This window comes from Gymnoscopelus microlampas (assembly GCF_963454915.1).
Source record: "Gymnoscopelus microlampas genome assembly, chromosome: 19".
In the NCBI taxonomy this organism is placed as follows: Eukaryota; Metazoa; Chordata; class Actinopteri; order Myctophiformes; family Myctophidae; genus Gymnoscopelus; species Gymnoscopelus microlampas.
Genome location: NC_139956.1, coordinates 46,830,367 through 46,851,361, shown reverse-complemented (window position 1 = coordinate 46,851,361; position 20,995 = coordinate 46,830,367). Strand labels below are relative to the sequence as shown.

The window sequence follows — 20,995 nt, the reverse complement described above, 5'->3', positions numbered from 1 at the left end:
ATATAATATTGATCTAACTAAATCAACATCTGTAATCACAGCTGCTGACCTGGTGCTTTGTCCTTTTTTTTTACTTTATAATTTTTATCCCACGATTTTGTAACCCACATTTTTTCACCCAGTGCCAATTGCCTATGTAATCCTGGGCACTACCTACCCTCTGCCAGCCTAGGGAGAGCCCAAGCTGAAGCTCATGCCTCCTTCAATGCATGAGGAGCAAGCAGGCCGCTTCTTATCACCTGACAGGGGGGAGTTTCCCTGGTTGGACATAGCGCGTGGAAGGAACACGTTATTCCAACCAGTTCCCTTCTCCTCCATCAGGCGCCCCGGCTGACCAGGGGGAGGCAGTATAGTGACCAGGATTACTACATGTTTTTGTGAGGGTATTAACTACCCTAGGAGACACGGGAAGAACATGCAAACTCCACACAGAGTAGGCCCTTTCACCAACCCCACCTAGGGTATGGGCGCCGATGACGTGGAGGAGAGGAGTGCTTTGTCCTGTGGCTCAAAGGTCCACACAATATTACAGCTCAACACCAAAAAGAGACATTTGGTGTTTCCGCCAAACTTACACAGATACATTATGAAGGAATCACTGAAGACCTTTTTTTTTTAAAGTGAAAATAGCTCACAATACTCGCAAGCCTGTAGATCTGCTATTTTCAAATATCCAGAATATAAAATAGGGTTACAGTGGTTAAACCCCAGGCCGCACTTTGAGAACCACTGCTCGAAAGATGACAACACACACACACACACACGCAAGTCAGTGTGTCCAAAAACGTAGTTACTGCACTTTGGCTTTGAAGGGCAGTATCTACGCTTTTGGACACACCGACTTATTTGTGTATCCCAAACATCCTCCTCATATCCTAATCATAACCCCAACAGGAATATTTTTATAATTGTAAATCTAAAAAAAACATTTTTTTCCTGTGAGGACCAGGGACATGGTTCCTCACAATGTCTATTTTCATATGCTACTATATGGGGACATAATAGTATAATAATACAAAATCAACATTTTTGACAATATTTGGTCTCACCAAGCAGCTTCCTATGGTGTGCTGCTGGTCCTTGTCCTCAGTGACTTGTAAACAAACACACACACGCACGCACGCACGCACGCACGCACGCACGCACACACACGCACGCACACACACACACACACACACACACACACACACACACACACACACACACACACACAGAGTGTCAGAAAGATCAATGCTTTGATACCATGTAGGCCAAGGCCAGTGGTTCTCTGCTTCTCAAAGTGGGGTCCGGGGACCCCCAGGGGTCCCTGAGGGGGTTCCAGGGGGTCCCCGGCAAAATTAGTTAATACGAGCGCTCGGTTGGGCAGTGGTAAAGGAGCTGCCCACCACCACGAAGGTTGTGGGTTCAAATCTAGCGTGGTGCATCCGGCTTTGTAGATCGTCTTATTGGAACACAATAGGGCATAGCAGTGACGGCCATTTTCTGGTTCCACTTGAAAATACTCAATGCATTTTTCCCATTAACATTTCCAAAAATATTTATATCAATTCATTTAAGCCTAGAATCAAGCCATCCAGGGTCCTGGTGAATCATGACCATAAAACATTTTTTTCTGTGATTTTTCTTTTGTATTTTATATTTAATTATATGATATACTATATTTAATAAATACCCTTTGTTTTGCCGTTTTCAAAAAGGTTTTTTCACAGAATCAAACGATTTATGGTCATGATTCACCAGGACCCTGGATGGCTTGATTCTAGGCTTAAATGAATTGATCTAAATATTTTTGGAAACGTCAATGGGAAAAATGCATTGAGTATTTTGAAGTGGAACCAGAAAATGGCCGCCACTGCTATGCCCTATTGGCCCGTGTTTGGGGGAGGGAAGCCGAGCGGGCGAGGAGGGTGATAATTGGCATTGCATGTACTCCTACGGGCTGGGGGCGGAGCCTGTCAGCAGGGAGTGTTGGGCGGGAGGAGTAGGACGAAGGCTCTCTACGTCCTCCCGGTGGGGGCTCCTCACTGGCAGGTGAGTCAGTAGGATTCAACAGCAGTGACAACACAGAAATGTGTGTGGGGAGGAGTCAATAGACCAATTATTTGTTTACTAACATTGAGCCTGGACGCACAGGTGATTGTTTCACGCAATCAATTCCCAACCTGTTTCGGGGTGCACTGGTTTCAGCACACCCCAACCCCCTCTTGTGTGTGTTGACTAGTGAGACGCGTCCTAACGAGACCTGATATAATGGGTTTCGTTGCGCGCATACTGGCTGCACGCAGCCAGTATGACGTCGTCTGTTAAGGGGTCTATAGACATAACGACTACGTTGGGGAGAGAAGGGGTAGGGAGCCATTATAATATGTAACAATATACATTGTAATAATAATAAAAACAATATTATACATGACTATATATTAATCAATATTATATTGTAATTATCAATATACAAAATTAATATACATTAATTATATTATGTATTACTATATATGAACTACTTATATATTATATTCATTATTACAATATAATAGCACATATATATAATATACAATACAATAATATCATACAATAATACAAATATAAAAAATATAATAAACATACAAGGTAGTTATGAGCAGGCGCACTAGGGTTTCAAACGCTAGACGCACGCGCAGTAGCATTTTAAATGTGGAAGTGTTGCTATCCCAGATTTGACCACCAGGCGACGGCCGCTTCACTGTTCTACCGCGGTTCTGGGGCCTTGCATAAATCCAGTGGTGGAAAAAGTACAAAGTATCAATACTGCAATGTAGACATACTCCACTCATGTTTAAAGCTGTGTGCTTCATGCAGGACGCGAATTATACTTTAGTACCCTGACCACAAGTAAAAGTCTGGAATTCAAAAAAATACATATTTTGAAAATAGCAGATCTACAAGCTCACAGTGCGTCGCATGGCGACGCACTGTGAGCTTGTAGATCTGCTATTTCCAAATGGGCAAAATATGAAGGGCTGAAGTGGATAATGTGTGTTTTGTAATAATAATCAAAATCTCCAAACTAACTAGACTCAAGTTTTCAAATAATTGTAGTGGAGTAAAAGTACAATATTTGCCTCTGAGATGTACTGGAGTAGAAGTTAAAGTACAGAAAATTGGAAATATTCCAATAAAGTAAAAAATACCTCAAAACTGTACTTAAGTACAGTACTTGAGTAAATGTACTCAGTTACTTTGCACCACTGCATAAATCCCATCTCTAACGGTGTGTGTTGCTGGGGGGACACATTAGTGGTTACACACAAGCGGAAGTAGATTGTGTGGCTCAGCCAATAGAAGTGAGGTATGTTAGCTCTGTTATGGTTGTGTGTCTAGCAATGGCGTCGGCGTGGACTACGGAGGCGGAGGAGAATTTCATTGAGCTGATGAAGGAGAGGAAACCGCTGTATGATGTCACAGACACGTTATATTCCAACCGAATTGTGAAGTCGAGGCTCTGGAAGGAGATAGAGGCAGAAGTTCACCTCACAGGTAAGCTTAGCTCCATAAAGAACCGCTCACTCCGCTATACAGCTCCGAGATGAGGTTCCATGTCGTTCTCATCCAGGATCGGTGGAACGTCCGCCAAGGCTCCGCTCTTTACCCTTTTGTATACGTCGTATCCCAATACTAATGGTAGATTCCAAACCGCACGGATTTTTAAGATTTGGTTGGTGGCATAATATTTTAGGTCGGCAGCTAAACTACCCGTTTAAATCGCTTATTTAGTCAGCCTGTGGCCATGTTTCCCATTGTAGCCAAACCGGTGACAAAGATTAAGACGAGACCAGATTAAAGTGAGACCGAGTCTACTGTTGTCCTAGTAACAGCAGATGTTGTCCACGGTGAAAGAACACGTAGCTGTCCTCGTCAATGCCTGTTGTTTTTTGTTTTCATATCACAATGTATGACATTCTGTATAGTAGTGTGTATATCTGTCTGTCTCTTATATGTCAACATGATTTGTGTGCATGGGGATCTCATCTTAAACAAGCTACGTGCTTAACTGAGCTATCCAGTTTAGTAGACCTTGTATTGCGAATTTGTACTTCCATGTACTGTTATGTACTGCCATGTACTGTTCTCATGTCTTACTAAATAAAGTACATCAATCAATCAATCAATCAATCAATCAATGTCAAAACATACCGATCTGATTCTTGTTTGGATGAAGAAACGCCAGACAGACGAACACTCACGTTGCGTTGTGGACGGCTCTCCGTTGGTTTTGTTGTTGTTGTTGTTGTTGAGGAAAAGGAAGACAACCACTTCCTGTGTCAGTCTCTATAACATTAGATTTACACGTTTTTATAAATGCAACTATTTGCCATTGGAGTCGGAGTCAACATGTGTAAGGTACAATCACTATTCAGCCCATTCAAAGCGTGCAAATAAACGCATCAATGAATTAATAAACATATAAATAAATGTTCATTCCCTCCTGGGATTCGAACTCTTCTCAATGTCAGCATAAATACACCAGACAGGCGCTTACTCCGGTGCGCCATTCTTTTCACAACAAAGAGGTACCATAAACAACTCATAGAGTATACAACCAGCCATTAAAAAACAAAACAGACATGGTCACTAGATAGATCAGATCAACTAGAGACCTCAGTCACACTGATTGTATTGTACTGGTCTCCAACACGGCTGTTTACTACATATTTGTTTCTAAAATATCTCACCATGATCATCTATTATTCATTATGTTATAGGCTACTTATAAATAGTAAATGTGACGCATGATAGGTTAGATAAACTGTTTATAACATGACCAATTATAGAGAAAATATGGCCAAAAGTGTCTGAAACCCCACATTACAGTGACGTGATTATTGACCAGTCAATTTTAAATGTCCTACAAATTATTGAAGCTAATGTTTATGTAATCTAATCACCTGGAAATAGTATGTTTTAAGATACAGTTGCAGTCGCTGCACAGAAAATGGCAGTTCAAGGCATGTCCATTTAGTCTCCATTAGGAGCGGTGCTCCTCCCATTGACTGAAAATTCCACTACCGTGCGAGGTCTCCAACTGTAGTAAAACTAAAGAAAACGATTTCGCTACTCATCGAAACAAAGGCTGTTTTGTGTTGCTGAAAAACTATTGTCCACGGTGGGTTACATCTCAGCACACCACCTTCTCTGTATAATACACTTTTTGGGCAGAAAATAAAACCTGTCCACCAGACGGAATTATTTAAATTACTCACCTGCGCCCTCTACAGATCTGGTCAATATAAATAACCATTAATCATTAGGCCTAGATCATAAACGAACAGTTTATCTAACCTATCATGCGTCACATTTACTATTTCTAAGTAGCCTATAACATAATGAATAATAGATGATCATGGTGAGATATTTTAGAAACAAATCTGTAGTAAACAGCCGTGTTGGAGACCAGTACAATACAATCAGTGTGGTGACTGAGGTCTCTAGTTGATCTGATCTATCTAGTGACCATGTCTGTTTTGTTTAATAATGGCTGGTTGTATACTCTATGAGTTGTGTATGGTACCTCTTGGTTGTGAAAAGAATGGCGCACCGGAGTAAGCGCCTGTCTGGTGTATTTATGCTGACATTGGGAATAGTTCGAATCCCAGGAGGGAATGAACATTTATTTATATATTTATTAATTCATTGATGCGTTTATTTGCACGCTTTGAATGGGCTGAATAGTGATTGTACCTTACACATGTTGACTCCGACTCCAATGGCAAATAGTTGCATTTATTAAACGTGTAAATCTAATGTTATAGAGACTGACACAGGAAGTGGTTGTCTTCCTTTTCCTCAACAACAACAACAAAACCAACGGAGAGCCGTCCACAACGCAACGTGAGTGTTCGTCTGCCTGACGTTTCTTCATCCAAACAAGAATCAGATCGGTATGTTTTGACACTGTGATATGAAAAAAAAAAAAAACGGCATTGACGAGGACAGCTACGCGTTCTTTCACCGTGGGACAACATCTGCTGTTACTAGGACAACAGTAGACGCGGTCTCGACTTGATCCGGTCTCGTTACAAATTGAAACACCGGGAGCAGTACTGGCAGCGGACGTAGGGTTTTAAATGTCCTACCAATTATTGAAGCTAATGTTTATGTAATCTAATCACCTGGAAATCGTATGTTTTAAGATACAGTTGCAGCCGCTGCACAGAAAATGGCATTTCAAGGCATGTCCATTTAGAGCTCTGGTCTCCGTTAGGAGCGGTGCTCCTCCCATTGACTGAAAATTCCACTACCGTGCGAGGTCTCCAACTGTAGTAAAACTAAAGAAAACGATTTCGCCACTCATCGAAACAAAGGCCGTTTGGTGTTGTTGAAAGACTATTCTCCACGGTGGGTTACATCTCAGGACCCCACCATCTCTGTATAATACACTTTTTGGGCAGAAAATAAAATATGTCCGCCAGACGGAAATTATTACTCACCTGCGCCCTCTACAGATCTGGTCAATATAAATAAGCATTGATCATTAGACCTACCATCGATCATAAACGAACAGTTTATTTAACCTATCATGCATCATATGTACTATTTCTAAGTAGCCTATAACATAATGAATAATAGATGATCATGGTGAGATATTTTAGAAACAAATCTGTACTAAACAGCCGTGTGTTGGAGACCAGTAAAATAAATAAAATCAGTGTGGTGACTTGAGGTCTCATGTTGATCTGGCGGCCATGTCTGATTTGTTTTTTAATGGCTGGTTGTATACTCTATGAGTTGTTAACGGTACACAATTGTTGTGAGAAGAATGGCTCGCTGGTGTAAGCACCTGTCTGGTGTATTTATGCTGACGTTGGGAAGAGTTCGAATCCCAGGAGTGAATGATCATTTATTTATATATTAATTCCTTGATGCGTTTATTTGCACGCTTTCAATGGGCTGAATAATGATTGTACCTTACACATGTTGACTCCGACTCCAATGGCGAATAGTTGCGTTTATAAAACGTGTAAATCTATTGTTAGAGAGACTGACACAGGAAGTGGTTGTCTTCCTTTTCCTCAACAACAACAACAACAAAACCAACGGAGAGCCATCCACAACGCAACGTGAGTGTTTGGCTGTCTGGCGTTTCTTCATCCAAACAAGAATCAGATCGGTATGTTTTGGCATTGTGATATAAGAAGAAAAAAACAGCATTGACGAGGACAGCTACGTGTTCTTTCACCGGGGGACAACATCTGCTGATACTAGGACAACAGTCGACGCGGTCACAACTTGATCTGGTCTCGTTACAAATTGAAACACCGGGAGGGCACCGCGCTACACCATCCCCCATCCCCCCCGTTTTTCACAACACAAGGACTACAAGGTCTACTAAACTGGAAGACTCATAAAGCACTAAGCTTGTTTAAAATGAGATCCCCATGCACACAAATCATGATGTTTCGAGAAGTGACGGGTTATCACGATAAATAATAATAGGCATACGAATTGACGGGTTGTATGAAAGCCCAACACTGCTGTGGATGGACAGAACTATCCATGTGTGCGTTTTGTACCGTATTAAAAGGGAGTTCAACCAAAGAACACGCTTTTTGTATAGGACTGACCGGTGGTTGCTGGTGGTTTAGGGTTGAGGACGGAGTACAGCAACTGAGTACAGGCGCAAGCCGCAAGCTATCATGAGCTTTCTTATTTTATCCTAACATGTTTACAAATGTAGGGTCATGAAAATCTTTTGAAAATGGCAGATCTACAAGCTCTCAATGTGTGGCATTGTGAGCTTGTACAGCTGCTATCCTCAAATGGCAGAAATGTATGTAGGGCGGAATTGATTATGTATGTTTTCTAATTATAATCAAATCTTATTTTTTCTTTCAGAAAAAGAAATGAAGAAGAAATGGGAGTCCCTGCGCACCCAGTATTTGCGTTACAAGAAGCTGGCTCCATCAGGTGAAGACCTACACTTGTTTTACTTGATCACAATATTGTTAGCAATGTAATTTAGATGGCATGTGATTTAAACAGATGCTAAGTTCATCGTTTACCTGGTATCCTATAAAAGCATTGTCAATTTAATTAGGGAGTGCTGCAGCCCACTTGACGGGGAGGCAGGTGTGGGTCTTAAACAGGCTTCAGTTCCTTGTGACCCACACTAGGAGGATGTCAAGTGTGTCCAACCTGAGCTCGCAGGTAACAGCTATAATTATTGATTAATTTATTTTATGCACCCCATGTGTGTAGGAGAGGGGTTTTAAATCCCCAACAATGTACTGCATATAATGTGTATGTTAAATGTATTTTTCTTATAGGAATCGATGCAGAATGCAGATACAGGGAGTGACAATCGGTTTCTGACCAGCATGCCAAGGGTGGAAGCAGATGTCTTCACGGCTGCAGAGAGTGCAAACCGGTTTCCGACCCGAGTAGACCAGACTTCTGATGCAGACAGTTCTGATGCAGACAGTTCTGATGCAGAGAGCGACAACCGGTTCCTGACCAGCACGCCAGAGGCCCAGTATCGAAGGCCCAGTGTCCCCCTGGAGGACTCTACCCTCGCAGAAGTACCCACTGCCATAGGTGCTTTTGGAAATACATTGCTAAAAATGTGTATGTGTGTGTGTGTGTGTGTATATATATATATACACACACACACACACACACACACACACACACACACACATATATATATATGCGCGCATACTGTATATAGCTAAACTGGGTTAGATAAATGTGCAATATATATATTTTACCCATTTATATATACCATTCCATCCACAGCATCTTCTCCTCAAAGCAAACCACAGCAGAACTGCTCCAACAGAAAGACGTGCAGGAGGTCTGGGAAGAAGCTGTCACCACACAGGACTGAGGAGGACAAAGACAGACAGTTTAATCACAGCATTGAGGAAGAGGAGGGTGCTCCTCTGAGCGATGAAGAATGGGTTCCGGAGAACTGCAGTGAAAGGAAAAGGAATGAAACCACAGATTTGAAGAAAGGGCGACCAAACATCTCATCTTCTGTGAGGGCGAACCGGGCGAGGGGGCGGCATCGTCACCGATCGACCCCAGGTAGAGTTCTTCATCGTTGTAGTTTAAACAAGAAATGACAAAGTCATAATATAGCCGCTTGCGGCAGGCTTTTTTTGCCCCAATCTGCCGTTGAAAAAATGAAATAAAAAAACTTTTTGAAAGAAAAACTTTTTTGAAAAAATATATCTCCTTTTGAAAGAAAAAAAACGCTCACTTTGAAGAAAAAAAACGTTTTCTCCTATAGGCCTACCTGATTACTTGTTTTTCGGATTACTTGTTTCTCTCGCCAAACCTGGCAACAGAATTTGCGACGCTAAATGATAATAATGTTTTTTATATAAGTGGTGTCAACATTTTTAGACACCACACAGGTCTTCCCAACAATAGCAAAGATTGAAGTCAGTGTGAACATGGCCAAATAATAACTTAATAGCCAAACTAGGTCTAATGAAGCACGCTAGCATTTAGGCTAACCCTCCTGCCTGAGACTGCAATACAACTTGCACTGTCTGCAACTGTTGCAGTGTGAATGAGGGGAGCGGACAGCGGAGCGCTGTTACTGTGGTGGGCGGGCCGTCTCCCCATTCGTGTCGCCATTGGCTTAAAGTAGTGAAGGACAGCCAGGACAGCCAATAGACAAATACATGTCGGGGATGACAAAGTCTGAGCCAGTTTGTAGAGCCGCGCTTTCAGCAAGCGGCTAAAAAAGTTTGTGAAACTACAGGGAGTTGATCTGCTATGGTTATGTGTCTAGCAATGGCGTCGGTGTGGACTAAGGAGGCGGAGGAGAATTTCATTGAGCTGATGAAGGAGAGGAAACCGCTGTATGATATCACAGACACGTTATATTCCAACCGAATTGTGAAGTCGAGGCTCTGGAAGGAGATAGAGGCAGAAGTTCACCTCACAGGTAAGCTGTCTATGCCGTTTTGTTATCCAGTGCTACTGTTGCTATACGACTAGGCTTTGATTGGAGTTCTCAAATTCTACCCGAACCCGACCCGACGTTTTCGGGCCGAGCCGGGCCTCAAAAGTATGCGACGCATTATTTTGCTAATTGGCCGAGCCGAGCCTCGGGCTCCATGAAAAAAAAAAAAAAGTGTTTTTTTAAAAATATTTTTCATAACATATTTTTTAATTATGTTCTGTCTGAATGTGTATTTATCTATTATGAACATGGTGCTGACTGACTGGCGTTAACTTGCACTGTGCTGCTCAGGGCTCATGCAGCAGGGTGAGAGATAGAGTAAAAAAAAAAGTGTTACGCCCCCAAAACACACTCGCCCCATTCATTTCAAGGACAGAGGCCGCCAGATTAGACCCGGTGAGTGTGTTTTGGGGCGAGTGTTTTTGGACGAGCGTTTCTTGTATTCCATTCTAGCCACCATGTGCCATCATGTGATTTAACTCACGGCTTGTTTACAAGTCGAATTTGGGGAAACAAAATAATCTGAACAGCTGCAAAGTGTGCATATTTAAGCAAGTATGTTACAACAGTGAAACCTACCGAGGAAAAAGAAACAAAGTGATTCTGCGACTCCAGTTGAAAGTAAACTATAGCGACCACGGGAGTCCTCATCAAATCCAAAGATTCATTGTGAATCATTATAAACAAACAACCTCCCGTTGCTTCCAAGTTGGGGGTCAGTTTGACTAAAACCGAAGGTGTTTAAGAGGAGGAGGTGAAGAATATGTTGCGGAGATCAAAGGATTTAGCTGTAGCAGCGTCAGTCATTCATTCTTAATGACAGGACCATTGGACCAGGTCCAGGCAACATTACAACACTACGACCAGGTAGGGTCCAAATGTTTCCAATTGGACTGCACCAAACCTTTAACTCTATGACTCATATTCAAAGTTGACTTTGAGAGAGGCAGAGAAATGCAGACGATGCATTGCATTGCACAGAGGTGTGTCGTCGTGTGAGCAAGACAAGGATTTAACTTAATTTAAATCAGCACAGTGTAAGCACAGTGTAAGTTAACGTCAGTCAGCGCTGTCAGCGCCATCTTCATAATAGATAAATACACATTCAGAAAAGGAAAAAATATATATATATATAAAAAAAGAAGAATCACGTCTTTTTCGGGTTTATTCAGGCTTTTGGGCCTAACATGACGGTAATAGTCGGATTCGGGCCGAGCCTCGGGCCGGCCCAGTCGGGCCCAGTTAGGGCCGAGCCTTAATTTTCAGGCCCGTTGAGAACTCTAGCTTTGATTGATTGATGTACTTTATTTAGTAAGACATGAGGACCAGTGGTGGCTTATCCAACGGGCTTGAGGTGCTGAAGCACAGGGCACCAACCTGGGGGGGCACCAAACGGAGTGAAGAAAAAAGAAAAACGGTGGAGCGCTACAACATTGAATCTTTTGAAAATGGCAGATCTACAAGCTCTCAATGTGTGGCATTGTGAGCTTGTAGAGCTGCTATCCTCAAATGGCAGAAATGTATATAGGGCGGAATTGGTTATGTATGTTTTCTAATTATAATCAAATCTTATTTTTTCTTTCAGAAAAAGAAATGAAGAAGAAATGGGAGTCCCTGCGCACCCAGTATTTGCGGTACAAGAAGCTGGCTCCATCAGGTGAAGACCTAGACTTGTTTTACTTGATCACAATATTGTTAGCAATGTAATTTAGATGGCATGTGATTTAAACGGGTGCTAAGTTCATCGTTTACCTGGTATCCTATAAAAGCATTGTCAATTTAATTAGGGAGTGCTGCAGCCCACTTGACGGGGAGGCAGGTGTGGGTCTTAAACAAGCTTCAGTTCCTTGAGGCCCACACTAGAAGGATGTCAAGTCTGTCCAACCTGAGCTCGCAGGTAGCTGAGCTATAATTATTAATTAATTTCTTTTATAGACCCCATGTGTGTAGGAGAGGGGTTTTAAATCCCCAACAATGTACTGCATATAATGTGTATGTAAAATGTATGTTTCTTATAGGAATCGATGCAGAATGCAGATACAGGGAGTGACAATCGGTTTCTGACCAGCATGCCAAGGGTGGAAGCAGATGGCTTCACGGCTGCAGAGAGTGCAAACCGGTTTCTGACCCGAGTAGACCAGACTTCTGATGCAGACAGTTCTGATGCAGAGAGCGACAACCGGTTCCTGACCAGCACGCCAGAGGCCCAGTATCAGAGGCCCAGTGTCCCCCTGGAGGACTGTACCCTCGCAGAAGTACCCACTGCCATAGGTGCGTTTGGAAATTCATTGCTAAACGTGTGTGTGTGTGTGTGTGTGTGTATATATGTATGTATATATATAGATAAATGTGCAATACAATATATATATTTTACCCAACCCAGGGCTCAAGTGTTTAAAAGCTTGCACGCTTGCAACTACTTTCGCCTGCGCACTTCACTGGCTATGGTCTAGTAAATAATAATAAATTAAAGCTCCTGGTAAGGACTGACATACAAAAAGACAACAGTAACTACAGTTGGTAAAAAATAAGAAAAGGTGTTCGTTGCTTACCTGTTGCCAAGAAGCGCAGGGTGATCATGAGCCGCTCTGCTACTGAGATGCAGTCACGGTAATTTGTATTTTTCAAACACATTGGTAAGGACATTTCTTGTTAAGGAATTTGTCCCACATGTTTTGTAATTACCCCATATAATGACAATTGTCACAATAAATATGAATTTTAAGCCATTTCCTCACATTTGATCTCAAATCAGAATATGGCAATGGATTCCCCATATATGAAAACCGCAAAATCGAACCAAGATTCTACCTTGTTTAGTCAGAAATATATGTTTTTAATATAGTTCAGTATGTTGGCCGCCATCTTTAAATGGTCAATTTTGAGGCATTGGCAGCCATTTTTTAAATGGGCATACAGCAGATTTGGATTCGGCATCCCTTAAAACCCCAAAAAAACATGCATGATATAAATAATAAACATGATTTGTCTTTAAATCAGCACATTTCTGAAATTCTGCCTAGACTGAAAGGGCTAAAAATTGTTGTTGGTAAGGTCATATTTAGGCCATTTTCAAAACTTTCCCTTCACACAATTCCTTGCAACTTTTTCATTCAGGACATATCAAGGATACAAAATCATCTGAGTTTGGTTTTGTTGCAATTAATGGGAGGTAGACCCCCATTTTTGCTTAAAATGCCTGGACTATAACTAGCTGCAGTTACTTTAGTTCCACCCACAAGTTGTACTGTAAATACTAATGTAAAAAGTGTCATTTAAACGAGGAATATGGATCAACAAAGGTCAAATGATGCTGCTGGTAAGAAACTGCATCAATTCATATCAACAGTGATTTTAATCACTGTTAAATCACTAATATCTGTCAGGAGCAGCTTATTAGGCTGTTAATATTATTATTTGTATTATTATATTGGACTATTATTATATTAGGCTATTATTGTTATTATATTAGGCTATAGTGAAGGCACTAGGGTTGCAACTGCTGTATAGTATTAATTTCCCATTAACCATTTAAGCCTTATACTTAACAGTGTTGTGAGAAAATGGCTGATCTATAAGCTCACCTCAACCTTGTCAATATGGTTCCAACCTTTTTGTGTGATGTCAGTTTTTGTTTTCTAAAATGAATTTACTGTTGAGCCTTCTGGAAGTATTGGCTCAACAATAACATTGGCTCAATGGCTTCCTCAAAAATCTAACAATCTACTTCTACAGTATGCTGCATTGCTTTGGAAATGGCAGTAATGTCAAGTAGACTACTGTGTACTGTGAGCAGTGGTGGAAAGTAACTAAGTACATGTACTCGAGTACTGTACAATTGTGAGGTATTTTAACTGGAGTATTTCCAATTTTCAATACTTTTACTTCTACTCCATTACATCTCAGAGGCAAATATAGTACTTTTACTCCACTACAATTATTGGGCAACTTTAGTTACTTTGTAGATTTTAAATATTATTACAAAACATACATGAACCACTTCAGCCCTATTGACTTTGGCTATTTGAAAATAGCTGATCTACAAGCATCGCGACGCGTTTGAGCTTGTAGATCTGGTACAGCCGTAAACTAACAAATAAACATGAATTTACGCATAACTGATGATAGTCTATGAAGCTATCTATGGAAAAAGTTGAATCTACATCACAGTTTTACACAATATAGGTTTCCCTGCTTCATCACTCTCTCAGCTAAGGTGTCCTTGGCCTGAAAAACGTTGAAGACCCCTACCTGCACTGTAGAATATTTACAATTACACTTCATCTAATTTGGACCAACGATATTTGCAATAATCATGTTGAGAGTTCCACGTTGTCCCTGACAACCTTTCCTTCATTCCCACGTACAGGAGGCCAACTGACCTGCTCCACCTTGTCTCCTATGGTTCCAACCTTGCGTCTGACGTCAGCGTTTGCCTGGCAGGTGGTTCAGCATTGTGACGTGATGCATTATGGGAAGGTGGAGGAGCTGGTGCAGTTGGTGACGGAGGTGGTTCCCCACCTGCTGAGTCACAGAGAGAAGGTTGACCTTCTGCTCGGACTGAGCGCAAGGGTGAGATGGACTTTTGTTTAAAAATGATTTAGTAGATGTTTTAAAGTCTTCATATTCCTGTCGACCATACTCACACTCTGGCCATTTTCCCCTTACGTAATTAGCCAACACCCAGTGATCCTTGTTACGAAGACTTAAAGACACTGGTGTGGGAATTCATCTCCAGATTGGATAAACTGCTGCCTTTACCAGACATCAAACAGGTACCATATTGAATAATCTACTGTGACTTGACTTATTTATTTAGCTGACTTTGTGGTTCAGGGTGAATTGTACAAGGTTCAGTGTCTTGTTCATGGACACTTTGGGAAGAAAACTGCAGCAGTTCTGGGACACAAAGTTGTGAGCTAGTGTATAAAACACAATTTGATGTCTTACTTTTATTTGTAAATACAAATGGGTTCCCCTTGTTCCTTTCAGACAGCAGAGTTGCTCAGTGCTTCACCCTCTCTTCTGAAAGAATGTGGACGACTGGAGTTGGAACCGGACCAACTAAAGACTCTGTTCCATCACCACACACAGCAGGGAAATGCCAGAAAATGTATGTTATAAAATCATACTGTGTATATAGTGCATGATGCTAAACATAGAAACACATTTTATATATATATATACGTTTCTCATGTGAGTTGTATAATCCTATATGTTAACTGTAACGTAAAGTAAGTAAGTCAAAATTCCATGTATGTGCAAATGTATGGGCGAGTGAAATTATTATTGCAATTCCAATCTTTTTTTTTTTTTTTTTTTAGAAGAAAGCTACAACAATGATCTCTACAGGAGGAAGTATTTTATCTATGAATAGCTCTTCAATGTTCCATCCTCCTAGGTTCCTGGGCTCAGAGTCGGGGTACCATTCCATCCACAGCATCTTCTCCTCAAAGCAAACCACAGCAGAACTGCTCCAACAGAAAGAGGTGCAGGAGGTCTGGGAAGAAGCTGTCACCACACAGGACTGAGGAGGGCAAAGACAGACAGTCTGATCACAGCATTGAGGAAGAGGAGGGTGCTGAGGGGAAGCAGAGCGATGAAGAATGGGTTCCGGAGAACTGCAGTGAAAGGAAAAGGAATGAAACCACAGATTTGAAGAAAGGGCGACCAAACATCTCATCTTCTGTGAGCCGTTCAGGTAGGGTTCTTCACCGTTGTAGTTTAAAAAAAGTTTTTGAAACTACAGGGAGTTGATCTGCTATGGTTATGTGTCTAGCAATGGCGTCGGCGTGGACTGAGGAGGAGGAGGAGGAGAATTTCATTGAGCTGGTGAAGGAGAGGAAACCGCTGTATGATATCACAGACACGTTATATTCCGACCGAATTGTGAAGTCGAGGCTCTGGAAGGAGATAGAGGCAGAAGTTCACCTCACAGGTAAGCTGTCTATGCCGTTTCGTTATCCAGTGCTACTCAGTGGCGTAGCGCAGAATCGCTGGGCCTCCCCGCGAACATGCACGCACGCGCAGCGAAATTTTTCGGGTCTAACTCGGGTCTAATTTGGGTCTAATTCGGTTCTGTTTGACCAATATAAATCAACATTTTTTCCGGTTTAAATATTTGTATCAGCGCAGGCGGGCCCCCCCTGCTGGTGGCCCCCCCGCACCGCATCACTTGCTACCCCTCAGCTACGCCACTGGTGCTGCTATTGCTATACGACTAGGCTTTGATTGATTGATGTACTTTATTTAGTAAGACATGAGGAGGTGGTGGCTTATCCAACGGGCTTGAGGTGCTGAAGCACAGGGCACCAACCTGGGGGGGCACCAAACGGAGTGAAGAAAAAAGAAAAACGGTGGAGCGCTACAACATTGAAACCCCCCCGTTGACAAAATTCACAATACAAGGACAACAAGGTCTTCTAAACTGGAAGACTCATAAAACACTAAGCTTGTTTAAAATGAGATCCCCATGCACACAAATCATGATGATTCGAGAAGTGACGGGTTATCACGATAAATAATAATATGCATACGAATTGACGGGTTGTATGAAAGCCCAACACTGCTGTGGATGGACAGAACTATCCATGTGTGCGTTTTGTACCGTATTAAAAGGGAGTTCAACCAAAGAACACGCTTTTTGTGTAGTCAGTAAGAATACTTTGAAGATTCTTGCAGGGGCCCTCATACAAGGTTATTACGATTATGCATGCTCCTCATGGTATTACAACACCACCAAGGCCTTAAAACCCCCTAACCCCTGTCCCCTGCTTATTTTGCTAGGATTGGATGGTTTAGGGTTGAGGACGGAGTACAGCAACTGAGAGGACGGAGTACAGGCGCAAGCCGCAAGCTATCATGAACTTTCTTATTTTATCCTAACATGTTTACAAATATAGGGTCATGAAAATCTTTTGAAAATGGCAGATCTACAAGCTCTCAATGTGTGGCATTGTGAGCTTGTAGAGCTGCTATCCTCAAATGGCAGAAATGTATATAGGGCGGAATAGGTTATGTATGTTTTCTAATTATAATCAAATCACTTATTTTTTCTTTCAGAAAAAGAAATTAAGAAGAAATGGGAGTCCCTGCGCACCCAGTATTTGCGTTACAAGAAGCTGGCTCCATCAGGTGAAGACCTAGACTTGTTTTACTTGATCACAATATTGTTAGCAATGTAATTTAGATGGCATGTGATTTAAACAGATGCTAAGTTCATCGTTTACCTGGTATCCTATAAAAGCATTGTCAATTTAATTAGGGAGTGCTGCAGCCCACTTGACGGGGAGGCAGGTGTGGGTCTTAAACAGGCTTCAGTTCCTTGAGGCCCACACTAGAAGGATGTCAAGTGTGTCCAACCTGAGCTCGCAGGTAACTGAGCTATAATTATTGATTCATTTATTTTATAGAACCCATGTGTGTAGGAGAGGGGTTTTAAATCCCCAACAATGTACTGCATATAATGTGTATGTTAAATGCATTTTTCTTATAGGAATCGATGCAGCCTGCCAGCCCATCCTGTCTACAGTTTGACAAATCAGGTTATAACATATAGCCATTTTTGTTCTCCAATCAAGAATACCACTTTGCTGAACATTCCAACATTTGTGCATACTGTTTTTGCTCATTGCTCTATGAAATTATCTAGTTATCCTCAGTTAGCCACTTTCATATGACATACAATGCATCGTCATGTTAGGCGTTATGAGCTTGTAGATTGTCTATTTTTGACATGAAAAAAATATATATATATAGTTTTGAGCTTTTTCTCCTATAGTTCCCCAAATAGTGATGCTAGGTTGAAAGTGGTTAACCCATTAAGACCTGGAACTGTCTCATTTTTAGATTTGAGCTAAAAAAGCATTATTTTACACTTTGGGCTATTCAAAAATAGCAGATATACAAGCTCATAGCGCGGCACTATGAGCTTGTAGATCTGCTATTTTTGAAAAATCGTGTAAATGTGTGCAAATCTTTGAATATATATATATTTTTAAAGCGAACATTTTTAACTCAAATCTTCCCTTCCCTGGGTCCCTGGAACAAAATATTTTGATGGGGGTCCGCGGCCAAATACATTACACAATTTTGGGGGTCCTTGACATGAAAAAGATTGAGCACCACTGATATAGAAACATACGTTTTTCAGAATACTGTTGATATTTAGGAGACATGTAGAATCGGCTTCAGGTCTCAATGGGTTAACAGGGGAGCAAGGTTGGAACGAAACCAAGTTAAATGTTGTTACTTCAGTATCAACATTTGCCAATAGTTTGTCTCTGCTGCTACCTGGTGTTCACCTACTGTACTAACTAGCACATTAGTTTGAGTTCAAGGATTTCAAGTTACTTAATAGGGACAGTTGACCTCATAAGAAATCATTTGTCTACCCAGATGCACCTCGAGTCTCGTCATCATGGGAAAAGGAAACCATTGCCCTTCTTGACCTGTGGGGTGATGAGAGCATTCAGGTGGCGCTCAACAACACTCTGAAAAACACACATATTTACTCCCTGCTCAGCGGCAAACTGGCCGACCTGGGTTTCCACAAAAGCCCCAGCCAGTGTCGCAATAGGGTCAAGAATCTGACACAGAAATACAGGAGGGAGAAAGCGAATGGGAGCTCCAAACACCGAGGAAGTACATGGTTTGGTCTCGTGGATGCTGTGCTGGGATGGAAAGAGGTGGATTTGGATGGAACACCTCCTGAGATGTCACAAGATCCTGAGATCCCTGAGAAAGTGGACATTCCAGGTGCAATAAGTAGTTAGATAACGTGACTTTTGTATGTGTGATATTTTATGCTTTTGGGATATAGGATCATTCCATTTCTATATGATCTGCATTTCTGTAGTGCCTACATAAATAGCTTCACAAGGTGCATTGCACTCACCCATTCACACACCGATGATGGAGGTGATGCAGTTTGTATCTCTCTTTCTTTACGTAAATTGCCATCTGATTGTGTTTGTAGTCGCTCAGAGAGGGATTATAGAGGTGTGTACCTCATAAAATCCTGCTGCTGCCTTAACCCTTGGTTAACTACTTTTTCCTTACTTTTTCATATAATGTCTTTCAGGAGTTGGTCACCTCAAACCACAGAGGCCATACACATGCACGCACTGCAGTCGTGTGTTTCGCCGCTTGGGCTCACTGCGGGAGCACGTGCGCACGCACACAGGTGAAACGTGTCACATGTGCCACATCTGTGGGAAGACGTCGATCCAGCACCTGGTGAGACACATGCTCATGCACAAGGGGGAAAAGAAGTACTTGTGCACACAGTGCGGCAAGAAATTTCTATCGCCTGGAGAGCTGAGGCTGCACACGAGAACCCACACTGGTGAAAAGCCGTATTCATGCAAGCTGTGTGGGAAGGCGTTCATTGCCAAATCCGGACTTAATCTTCACGTGAGGTCCCACACCGGAGAAAAACCCTACAGTTGCACTCTCTGCTCCAAAGCCTTTAGCTCTGCAAGTCACCTGAAAAGACACATGTTCATTCACTACGACAAAAAACCTTTTGAGTGTTTTAAATGTGGCAAGGGGTTCGCGCAATCATTCAATTTGAAATTGCACATTCGCACAAGCAAATGTATAAAGGAGATGGGAAGGTAATAGTATAGTTAGTATGTTCGGTGTGGCTGTGCACTTCCTACGCTGAGTTGGTGGTGCCCGGGATCAAACCCAGAACCTTTTGGTCCAGTGAAGTGCTCTACCGATTCAGCTACCCAGACTTGTAATACAACTGCTAATAACAATAATAATTAAAGCTGCATGCAGCGATGACTGGACAGTAGCGTCTTTGTTCACGTCTTTGTCCACAGAATGTGTTGTGTGCTGATTAAGTGCCTACACAGATGATTCTCTCTCCAAGGCTATACTATACATCATCATCATCATTTCCAACTACAGATTTGCTCTTTATTCCATGCTTGTATTACAGTTAAAGATCCTTTTATTAAATACAAGCAGAATGAACATCATTGGTAGGCAGCTCAGGTTTCTGAACAGTCCACAGCTCACCTCTTGATGTGCAGATCAAGTAGAAGGAAAGGATGCCATCTTTTAATTAACATTATTGAGGACCAATTATATGAATATAATGTTGACGTTATTCTTCTTCTTAGAGAATCTTTCTCATTTATTTGATTTGCCTGCCCCCACCCCTCTTCAGTTGGCAACTTCCTTTTTAATTATAGTGCTAATACGGTATATAATGGAATGGAAACAAAATAAAGTTATTTCAATGATGGATGGGGACTAAAACTAAGACAAAAAAGTGAGTGGATGTACACCAAACAAGAGGAGACATGGTATGAACAAAACTACAAAGACAAAAGAGAACAAGGGAGAAAAACGAAACATTTGATTCTCGTTGGATCATTTCTATAACTCTTCTTTTGTTAGTAGCACCTGTTTATTGATCCATGTTTATTTTGTATTTCATGTTTTTCTTATGTCTGTTCAGAAACAAATTCTGACAAATAAAGCGTGTATATAGGTTTAAATAAATTCCATTTGCAATTACGGGACTATTTCAGTATTTCTTCAGGTAAATTGCATTCTGACTCTTTGGTGAAGTAGGGCAGACATGCCATAAGATTGAACATTACCAAGTTAGTGGCCCTAGAATTAGGCTGTGATAATACATACATTTCTTGCATTGGTGGAAAAGGTACTCGCATGTTGCACTTAAGTAAAAGTATCAATACTGCAATGTAGAAACAATCTGTTACAAGTAAAAGTCTGGTAATCTAAATTTACTTGAGTAAAAGCACAAAGGTATTGGCATCAAAATGTACTTAAAGTATTAAGTACTCATACTGCAGAATGTCCCATTCACAAGTTCAATATGTACAAATCCTTTGAAAATAGCAGATCTTCAAGCTCACAACACGTCGCAATGCAACGTGAGCTACATATGGTTGTGAGCTTGTAGATCAGCTATTTTCATATAGCCGAAGTATAAAACTAAAGTGGTTAATGTATGTTTTGTAATAATACAAATCCACAAAGGAACTACAGTACGTATACGTTTTT

General features: G+C 41.4%; 1 protein-coding gene across 1 annotated transcript; it reads left to right on the top strand.

Annotated features, from left to right (window-relative positions):
• Positions 1 to 3,359: 3,359 nt before the first annotated feature.
• LOC311035247 (uncharacterized protein) lies at positions 3,360 to 20,474 on the top strand (the record flags this gene model as incomplete). Its single annotated transcript, XM_084043340.1, has 19 exons — positions 3,360 to 3,513; positions 7,870 to 7,941; positions 8,072 to 8,181; positions 8,301 to 8,568; positions 8,770 to 9,060; positions 9,776 to 9,931; positions 11,535 to 11,606; positions 11,737 to 11,846; positions 11,968 to 12,220; positions 14,319 to 14,521; positions 14,626 to 14,724; positions 14,942 to 15,062; positions 15,351 to 15,650; positions 15,729 to 15,887; positions 17,012 to 17,083; positions 17,214 to 17,323; positions 17,445 to 17,493; positions 18,347 to 18,706; positions 19,032 to 20,474. 19 exons carry the CDS (start codon positions 3,360 to 3,362, stop codon positions 19,568 to 19,570), a joined length of 3,498 nt encoding a protein of 1,165 aa, XP_083899466.1. The 3' UTR covers positions 19,571 to 20,474.
• Positions 20,475 to 20,995: the final 521 nt, after the last annotated feature.